The following is an 11,159-nucleotide window of genomic DNA, read 5'->3' on the forward strand; positions in this document are numbered from 1 at the left end:
GAAGGTCTGATTCACACACAGAAAGAGATAGAAATAGAAAGAAAAAAAAACAGAGAAAGAGTACTAAGAGCAACAGAAACTCATTAACATCACCCCCACACAAAAACTTTTGGCAAAGGGTGTAGGCAAAGTGTATGGCAAAGAAGACCTCTGTGTGCGGAACATGTTTAGTTAAGGTGAGAAACAAGCTATTGAAAGAAATAGCTGGGTTTTACAGTGAAGTGTCTACAAGCTTGGCGGCTTACTGTTTTCAAACAAATAAATAACCATTCAAACCATTGGTTTTAGCAATCAAATAACTCAACACACACCTGCACAAAGAGACACAACATGGAGCAAATTCTCACACACTGATAAGGAAAATTATTGATATTGTGGATGTTTTTCCAGGTTCAGGATGGTGTCTAATAAACTGCCCCCTTCCACCTGTGTGCCACATGAACATGCCTAAAATTATTAGCTGATGTTTGATTATGTGTAGGTACACTATATGGTCACAAGTATGTGGACACCTAAACAATACATCCACACATCTTAAAGAATTAAAATATTGATTTAACTGCCTCAACTCATCTAGAAAGGCTTTCTACAAGATTTGCTCCCATTCAGCCAGGAAACAGGAAAGGGCTCTCTTCACCATACTGTTGCCACAACGTGAGTGAAAAGAGGTCTCCACATACTTGCCAGTTGATTTATCTTTACTCAGTGCATTGGGGTCAAATGTTGATGACAATTCATAGTTGTCACGAATCCAGCATTCACTCATCAAAAACACAAGTGGAGATACAAGATTGATTGCTTGCATTTACATGCTTTGCATGTACTACTTTGAATGTCGTTGGCGTCACTCCTTTTATCTTTTATCCTCTGTTCGGCTGCTTCACATTTTTGCCTTAATGGTTAACATCTGGCCAATGTAGAAAATTAGCCCTTTGGCTAATAATTGCATTTATGCAGTGTTGTTGATTAATGTGCATTGTTCCAGGTAAGATTTAAAAACAAATATATATCAGTCTCAATAGTTTCAGTATCATGTGCAGATATTTTAAGAATCCACCTCTGAAAGTTGTGCCTCACGCCATTACAGTGAAGGTGTGCTGAATTTAGTTTGTGCTGCTACAAGCAGTGAAAAAATTAATTTTAAACCCTGACAAGAAGCCATTTCTGGCTTACTCTGGAAGTCTACACTGTTCATTGTAAATAGTTTTCATTGGGACTTTCTATTTCCAGTTCCAGTAAAAACTGTTGACTGTAAGGTCTGTGGATTATCCAAAGGAACTGGGACACAGTTTCTGGAAAGATGTAGAGTTTTCATATTCAAACAGAAACCTCTGCGACTGATCTCTTAAAAAACCTGAAGTGTCTGCATTGCTATATTTTGTGATTTGGGTGAAATGACAGTAAAGAGAGGGATATGGCAATGAATGTAGTTCAATTAGGAGAGACAAGTGAGATGAATGTTTATTTACACGAGATATGTGATATTTAAGTCAGAACATCTTTGGTGAATTTGTAACTGAGGGGTGTCTGCCCTCAGCAGCAGCAAGATAAGGATGATAGGCTAACAATGTAGTTGTGTTGCTGAGCTATTGGATAGATGAGAGCAGCTGATGAGAGCAGCTGATACGATAATCGACAGCCCCAGACAGGACAGCAAGCAATAATGAGTGAGCACTTGTGTGAGGATTGAATGCAGAAGCGTGAGAAATAAAGAAGGCCTAAGCATGAAGAAGTATAGTCTTACTGACTGAACTTATGCTATAGTTTTGGAACCATAAACATGGAACACACAAAATATAAACACACAGACTCCAACAAAAACACACACACACACACACACACACACACACACACACACACACGCACACGCACACGCACACGCACACACACACACACACACACACACACACACACACACACACACACACACACACACACACACATCTAGCTAAAGCTAACCAGGCATCATTAAGCACAGATTTTCTCATATGATCATTCTCTCTCTCTCTCTCTCTCTCTCTCTCTCTCTCTCTCTCTCTCTCTCTCTCTCTCTCTCTCTCTATTTCTCTCTCTCTCTCTCTCCACCATTGGGTGAAGTGAAGGGGATAACGGGAGGCTGATTATCACAACGAAATTATCCTGATTTTCTGCTCCACTTGGAGCTATGGTCCGGGCAGCTGCTGCCTTCGAGATCGTCCCGTCCACCTTGCCTCTAATCACTCGGAAACATAAATTCTCGCGGGCTGGAAACCTGTCCCTTCCCAGATGACTGTGAGCAGCTGCACGGTGTATGCGTGTGTGTTAGATACAGTAATGTGTGTGTGAGAGCGAAGAGGAGGATATATTTTCTGCATGTGTGTTTGCCACGTCAGAGCTTTTTAGTGTGTGAGTGAGTGTTGTTTTTGTTTTCTCAGCCAGTTATTGAGCTCATAATTAATGTCTGCATAATTTTACTTGGTGCAGAAATATTTAAAAAATGAGAGGAAACAGCCCTGTCTCCTAAGGCCCACGGTTTTAATCTTAATCTGTTTGTTATTTTAAGGGTTTTTAAAAACTGGCGATAAAGGCAGAAGGGGGATATAACAAGGGGACTCAAATCTCACACAAGCTTCAAAGCAAAACACAAAGCCAGTAGTCTCACACATGCTAATACTATTAGCCCACTACTGGCACCAGGAAACCCTGATAACCACAAAGCTTTGGTGTATCAATTGAAGCCAAAGTAGCTTTAAGAGGATGCAAACTCCCCACTCATTAAAAATGCAAGAGATCGGTTATTTACATACACAATATACATTTTAATCATCATAAAACTGAAGAACAAAATAGATGGCAAGATTCTGGCCAGATGAGAGGGAAAAAGTCACTGGAAATGTTGTCAAAACTCACAAAAGAGAGAAGAACTTGGAGTGAAAGAAATAAATGAAAAGTGGGGGAAAGAAAGTGGCTGAGACCAAGTTTAATGTCAATGTCAGGCACTGCTGGTTAGCAGCAAACTGAGCTTTCTCACTCAGCAGACACACACACAAAATATTTATTGACCTCTAACATGACACTTTGATCTAGACGTCTCACTCGGATTTTCCTTTGGTCTTTGTCTGACTGATACGATGAGAAGAAAAGGTTGCTGATTGAAACTAATGCCTGCCAGACAGTGTTACAATACTGTCTCCTTCTGATAACGTACTGAAGGAATGACTAAGGACCATGTAAACAGCCAGGTAAAATAATAATGGTGTGTGTGTGTGTGTGTGTGTGTGTGTGTGTGTGTGTGTGTGTGTGTGTGTGTGTGTGTGTCTTAGGAGTGTAACAATACAGGTTTCACTTGATGCTTTAAAAGATTCAATATATTTTTAACAAAAGATAATTAAAACAAATTATGACAGCAGTTGTTTCCCTTTGGGCATACAAATAGTGTTTTAAGTTTAACAGTTTTTTTTCCATTGTCTCTGTGAGCATGTTGTTGATCTTAACATTTAACTCAAAGCACCTAGCCTCACAAGAAAAAGTCAAGTGACAGAACCTCTCTTTTAAATAAAGAAATATGGCAGCTTTTTTAACAAGCGGTGCCTTAAAGGTCCAGTGTGTAACGTGTTTAGTTGTTCATTAGTTGTTGGCGATATATGATCTCAATGCTAGATGAGAGAAATGTCTACACATTGGACCTTTAAGGGAAGAATAAAATGGTGTGTTTGGGTATATGCTTGTGTTATGTGCGCATATGCAAAATTGTATATGTCCACCTGTGTTGGTCCATGCACAAATATATAAATCTGCATTCGCATTTTTGTGTGTCTTCACTTTATCGGCCTGCATATGCTATATATTTGTGAGTGTGTTTGCCTGTGTGTGTTTGTGTGTGTGTGCACGGTTGTGTATATCTCTACGTAGACATGCATGTATGTGCTCCAGTGATGTCTTTACTGCTCAGGGCTCAGTGTCAACAAAGAGGACGGCTGGGTGTGCGTTTTGTCTCTCAGGGTCTGTTTCTGTGTGCCCATGAGGAGTTCACAGTGCTTGCTTGTCTCCATTTGTCATCTAGAGTAACAGAAAAGTTGTGTAACCTTCAATTGCCTCTGGACAAGGCAGACAGATAATGAGGCACCTTCTGTCACACACCCACATATGCAGTGTGTCACATTCACATAAAGCCTCAGCGATGCCATCAAAAAAGTCTTGACTCCACTGAGCTCTTGGCAGAAGATTTCACATTGTATTTATATCCTCACCCTGGTTTCTAACACACAATGTTATGAGCAATTGGATAGTTGAACGTCATCAAATTGTAATAGCAAATGCAACAGAACAGTTGTTCTGGCCCTAAAAATTCATCCAACTGTTGTTCATCATGACGGACAATGACATCACTGGATTTACACCAACCCTGCTTTGTTTCCTCATCTCAAATGCCATGTGTGTTCTTTCTAACAGTGACAAGCAACAAAGGCCAGAATTGAATCTGGGATGTTGTGGTTAAATGGTATGTGCTGTAACCTCTCGGCAAAGAAGGCGTATCCATTTTAGCAGACTTGACTTCATGCTGACCACAGCTACCTTCTCCACCCTTCAGCCATTTTATTTTTTGGGGATGGACCATCACCTTAAATATAAGCTTAATTTATTTCAGGAAATAATGTGTTTAAGCAAAAGTGAGAAAGATATTATTTTATGGTGTGGTGTAAAACCAGAAGGAAGACGCACACACACACACACACACACACACACACACACACACACACACACACACACACACACACACACACACACACACACAGACTATGCTGTGCTAAAACACCACAGGGTTGTTGTATTAACAAATGTCTCTCTTGTGATTCAGAAGGTCTGAATTGGAGACTTTCTTGCTGTGCAGCAACAGTTCATAGACTGCCTGCCTGCTTCTTTTTTAATCTGAAGGAAGCTACAGTTTTTGACGGGCAGCAGTTGTGTCACAGCACTCACAGGTGATGTGTGTGTGTTTCCAGGGTTCCACTCTGTTTTGTTCCAGCTGCTGTTCGATTTGCTGAAACGGCACAGGCAGGACTGATCTCCACATTTGCTGTCCAAGCTGCTGATGCTCTGCCTATAGAGCACCATGGATCCTGTGGGTCTGTGTCCTGTGTCACACATTTAAATTAGATTATGAAAAAACAGGGTACTTAAAAAAGGAAAAGTGTTTTTTACTATGAAAGTTGAAGGAGTTAAAGGAATAGTTCAACATTTTGGGGAATATGCTTATTCACATCGATGAGAATGTTATTTACTGTTTAAATTATGTTAAAGGATGGTTTTCTGTAAGTGTCTTTTTGTGCAACTTTATTCTAATTTTTGTAATTTCTTTTACTTTAATTTTTGAGTAACAAAGACGTGGCACAACCTGGTGATGCAGTGTGACAATGTGTGACTGCATGAGGCAGCCACATAAGGAATCAGATGTATGAAGAGCACCATGAATGAACCAGTGTCCCCGCTTCAAACTGTCTATTTACAAACAGTGTTATGTCCTTCCATAGTGCCTTTCTTCTTTCCTCCTTCTCTGCTTCTATTTAACCTCCTTTGTGTCAAATACTTATAGGTTTGTGTTAGATATTGCTTGTCTGCTTTGTTTTCTTGAATTGCCTTAGATCTCAGCAGGTAGTCTCTCTACATGCAAACACCAGGACTCAAACTCTGCATGAGTTATTATGCTTCCTTGATGCTGTAGCAATTGTCATAAAAAGCAGGTAACACAGCACAGGTCTAAGTTGCATTTTTTTCCCAGTTATATTTTACATTTCCCAAACAAGCACTGAATGCCACTATGTCACTGGGTGCAGACCACTTTCAAAACACCATTGAAGAAATGCAATGCAGCTATTGTAGGGTGATATAGAGCGGCAATGTTTTTTACCTTACTGTATTATTGTATTTTTTTCAAAAGATTTAAGGAAAAGAAAATGTCACGTGCCCTGCTGCCCATCTTACCTGTTCAACCAGTACAGGTCATGCAAAGATGGCAATAAATATTTAAAAACAAAATAACGTGCAGCAGAGAAATGCATATCACTTCTTTATATATCAAAAAACTAACTAACTAAAAACATTTTAGTGATGTTTGCTCTCAAACCAAAAAAAGTGTCAGAAGCATTTTCTGTTGTTCCACCAAAATGCTTTTTCTTAATTCTAAGACAATGTTTCTTCATCTATAAATATTCATCAAAGTAAAATTAGAAGTCTGCTCTTTGTGAGCATGTGTGTGTGTGTTGCAGTCTTCTACTTCAAGAAGCAACCATTGATGTGTATGAGAAAACCTTGTGTGTGTGTGTGTGTGTGTGTGTGTGTGTGACTCCCATTGAAATGAATTATTTAGAGGAGAGTCTCTTTTACTTATCCACGGTCGACTGGCCGCCGGCACGTACCGTTCTGCTCCTGACGACACAAGAGACTACCGTAATTCACCATCCACCCCTTCACAATCCGCCGTATGCCCCCATGTCATCCTTCAACCCCACCCAAACTCTTCTCAGCATGCTCCACTGCAGAAGTGCCTTCATTGCAGCCTTGCTTAGACAGGGTCCATAAAACCATTGTAGAAAGACAGAAAGAGGCAGAGAGAGGACGACAAGAATGAAGACGGAGAGGCAAGAATAACCTATATTATTTAATAAAAAAGGTCTTTCAAAAATTGCAAAAAAAGAAGTAAAACAAGTGAAAAATGTAATAGAACTATTTTTTTTTAAGTTTGATTACAAAAAGCAAATGAAATAAGATCCTACAGACGCATGCACTGCGACAAGTTTGTCCTCTGAAGAATCATGTAAAATATTCATCCATGTAGCTGGCTTAATAATGTATTATCCCTCAATTTTGCACCCAGAGCTTTGCTGTGCTCTGCTTTGCTCCGGCTGCCACAAAGTACTTGAAGTCCAGTCATTCAAGATAGATCAAAATAGCAAACTCACACCATTACAAATTCAGATTAAAGTGGCTGAAGCTTTCTAGAAGCAGCTGATTGCTGTGTCTTACTCAAAAAATTTCATAAGTGGCATTCAGAAATGACTGCGATTAGGAGGATTGGGAGCGTTAGCGTGGATCAGATTTGAACAGAAAAGTTACTATTTCATTCCCTGTTAAAAGTTTGAAGGGCAACCCTATTAATTGGTGGAGAGCCACGGAGGAAAATTGCATGCATCACACAATAATATTCCAAATATAGCTGAAGTAGCTGGTTCTCTGGCTGATCTCTTCATTCTGTGGCAGCCAGGCGCTGATGTGACCCTGTCAGACAGCAGACTGAGACTGATGGGATACTATGTGTGGATGTTGTACAGCTGCTGCTGCTGCATCTACATATTTATAACTAGACTCCATGATCCATCCCATAATCCGCATGTAGCAATATCCATGCTGCTGAGTGCACAGATGGATGCACACTGTCACTATCCTGTTCTCACTCTCACCTCCTCAGGTGACAAGTGTAATCTTTCTTTTCCCCTCTTGAACACACACACACACACAGACACACACACAGACACACACACACACACACACACACACACACACGCACACACACGCACATACACACACACACACGCGCACGCGCACATACACACACACACACACACACACACACACACACACACATACACACAAACTCACACACACACACACACACACACACACACACACACACACACACACACGCACATACACACACACACACACACACACACACACACATACAAACTCTCACACACACACACAAATGAACATATTTACAAACAGAAATGTGCACACGCTCATTCAGTATTCGCTAAGGATTACAGTTTTTCTCATTTGCTAAGACACACTAAATGAAACTGGGATCCGCTTTATCTTCGTCATCACATTATTAGCACAGCAGAAGTCTTCTCTTGCAAATGTTTTAACACTTTTTCATTTGTTACACACATTTTTCACACCCTTTGTCAAAACAGTTACCACAGATCTCATTGAAAGACCCCGAACTCTATTGGATTCACTGTGGTGAACAAAAGGAAAACATCTATTCACAGCTGATAGAAAGTACTTGCATAATTAGAAAACTCTATGCACCTGTGTGAAACTCATTTGCACAACTCTTCAATCAGCAATCAGTCCTCATCCATCTATAAAAGATGCCACCTCTGTGTTGCTATTTGCAAGCATGGATCAAAGAGGCCATAGAGTAAGAGGCCATGACAGAGGGGCCAGAGGAAGAGGAGCCCGTATGCGTGGTGGAGGCCATGGCAGAAGGGCCAGAGGAAGAGGAGCCCGTATGCGTGGTGGAGGAGCTGCAGCAGCAAGAGGACAAAATCGAGCTCAAGTTTCAAATGAAATTCGGGCAACAATTATTGACCATGTCATCAATCATGGCTTGTCCTTTAGAGAGGCTGGACAAAGGGTCCAGCCCATTCTGACTCGGAGCACTGTGGCATCTATTGTCAGGCTTTTTCGGAATGAGAACAGGTAATTCACAGTGTTACTGTAATGTATACCACTGTGTATTTCAGCTTTACTGTATTGCCCTGTTAGCAGAACAAACTGTGTCTACAGTAATGCAGATGTTTTATCAATCCCATTTATGTGACTGTCATACAGTAATGTCAATTTTGACATGCTTTTTGCTTTTACTTTATAGGATCCACACATTACCACACACTGGTGGCAGAGGAAAGATATTTAGTATTGAACAGGAGTCTGCCATTGTAGATATGGTAGTGGCAAACAATGCAATCAGACTGCGTGAAATCCAGGCAGCAGTAATTGCAGATCAGGGAGCATTTAGAAATATAAACAGTGTGAGTTTGGCAACTATAGATCGAGTCCTTAAACGCCACCATGTCAGAATGAAGCAGCTGTACCGAGTTCCATTTCAAAGAAACTCTGACATCGTAAAGGAGGCACGATTCCAGTATGTGCAGGTACAGATTTTGTTATTGTAATACCTTGGTTACCATAGTTACATGCAACTGGAATACTGTAATTTGCTTTATGAATTTGTTCTTTTTCTTAGAGAATAATGGAGCTTGAAGCTGAGGGGGCACATCACAAATTCATTTTTGTGGATGAAGCCGGCTTCAACCTCTGTAAAGTGAGGAGACGCGGGAGGAACATCATTGGGCAGAGGGCCACTGTCACAGTGCCAGGTCAGAGGGGTGCCAATATCACCATGTGTGCTGCCATCTCCAATGATGGGGTCCTTTGCCACATACCAACCATTGGCCCATACAATACAGAACGCCTCATCACATTTCTTGATTCATTGAAAGAAATACTGATTCCACCCGAAGAGAGAGGGCTGTTGAGGCCTGGCATGACTCTGTATGTCATAATTTGGGACAATGTGGCTTTCCATCACTCTCGCCTTGTGAACGAATGGTTTGCAGCACAGCCTCGTATTATGATGCACTTCCTTCCTGCATACTCCCCTTTTCTGAACCCAATCGAGGAGTTCTTCTCTGCTTGGAGGTGGAAGGTGTATGATCACCGGCCATATGAGCAGATGCCCCTCCTGGAGGCAATGAATGCTGGTTGCCTGGCAATAGGTGCAGAGGACTGCCAGGGATGGATGCGCCACGCAAGGAGGTATTTCCCTCGGTGCATTGCAAGGGAAAACATTCAATGCGATGTTGATGAGAACCTGTGGCATAATCGTCAAGAACGAATGGACTAAATGTGAAAGATAAAATATATATCTTTTCTAAAGGTGTTTCCTTTGGTAGCTTCCAGTATCCATTTGAGTTTGTAAAGTGTCATATTTCATATTGATGGCTGTATTTTGTATTTTGTTGTCCATTGTGTAATGATTGATTGAAAGAATAAATTAATTTGACCACAAGTTGAGGTGTTTGATGGAAATATTTGCTTATGTTGCATGCTTTTAATGTTTTGTGAGTGTTAGAGCATTTTGCTAACAAAATGAGTCATTTTGGCCATTGAGCTTCAGTTTTATCCTGTGTGTTAACTGTTTTGAAAATGTGATGTCAGAGTGAGCAAATGTGTTTAAGCAGTTGAGAAACTGTAAGTGTGAGTTGATCCACAAGGTGGACCAATTCAAAGCCAGAGCTAGACTCCAATTTGGCTGGAGGGGGAAAGGACTGTATCTTCACCACTCAACTTTCAGTGTGTGTGTGTGTGTGTGTGTCAGCGCTGACAGGCACATTCAGATTCACCCGTGACCTTTGGGGAAAGAGGGGATAAGTCAGAAAGAGGGGAGCTTCAAAGGAAAAATGCTTTGCTGTGCTTTTGCTTTGGAGCTGCAGTTTTTGTCACTTCACCCAACATGCATCAGTATGTTTGACTGTGTGTCTGAGCTGTTTTTTCAAGTAGCACAGCAAAACTGTACAGTTCACTCTGAAACAGCTGCTGTGATTATGAAAAATTAATTTCCTCAAATATGTTTTCTAAAATAATAGTTGTTGAACAAATCCACCAGTACGTTGTTGCAATATCCCAAACTATAATAAAACAAAAATGTTTATGCTTTCATTAGATAGGTGAGAGTAGAGAGATGATAGAAAACTAGCTGAGGGAGAGAGAGAGAGAGAGAGAGAGAGAGATGCAGCAAATGTTCCTGATCAGAGACATACCTCAAAATTGACTGGCCATCCCTAAAAACATATATTTCCACTTTTTATTTATTTGTCTCAAAACAACATTTATATATCACTTTTCAAAAAGTTTTTTTAGAGCTTCACAATTTAGAGGGATAAAAGCAAAAGAAAACGTTCAGTAAAGTAAGTAAATAATAATAATAATACTATTTAAAAATCAATATATTTAATTAGAATAAATAGAACCTATTCTTTTCTTACATATGGGTGCTGCAAGTTTAGCCTTTGTCTAAAATAATTTAATAAAGACCATTTATCTCACCCATCCTCTGATCCTGTGCACTCCTCCCCAACATCTAACTCTTTGGTCCTGCTGTCTTTCTCTTTTTTCAGTGACCCCAAACAAACTTATTGAATTATACATAACACAAAATAATGACCAACTGCCTGCTACAAGTGTACTCTTGTAATTGCGAGTCCCAGCTGCAGAAGCTGGTGGTGAAATGTCTTGCTCAAAGATGTATTGTGTGTGAGTGACGAAACAATATTCATTCAGTTCCTCACATATTTATTCAGAGGAGTTTCCAGTCACAAAGTGTTTGACTGTTA

At 40.4% G+C, this 11,159-nt stretch overlaps 1 protein-coding gene across 1 annotated transcript; it reads left to right on the top strand.

Annotated features, from left to right (window-relative positions):
- Positions 1-8,837: 8,837 nt before the first annotated feature.
- LOC116052664 lies at positions 8,838-9,680 on the top strand. Its single transcript, XM_031303477.2, has 2 exons — positions 8,838-8,918; positions 9,011-9,680. Exons 1-2 carry the CDS (start codon positions 8,844-8,846, stop codon positions 9,668-9,670), a joined length of 735 nt encoding a protein of 244 aa, XP_031159337.2. The 5' UTR covers positions 8,838-8,843; the 3' UTR covers positions 9,671-9,680.
- The last annotated feature ends 1,479 nt before the right edge of the window (positions 9,681-11,159 follow it).

This window comes from Sander lucioperca, chromosome 1, assembly GCF_008315115.2.
Source record: "Sander lucioperca isolate FBNREF2018 chromosome 1, SLUC_FBN_1.2, whole genome shotgun sequence".
NCBI lineage: Eukaryota > Metazoa > Chordata > Actinopteri > Perciformes > Percidae > Sander > Sander lucioperca.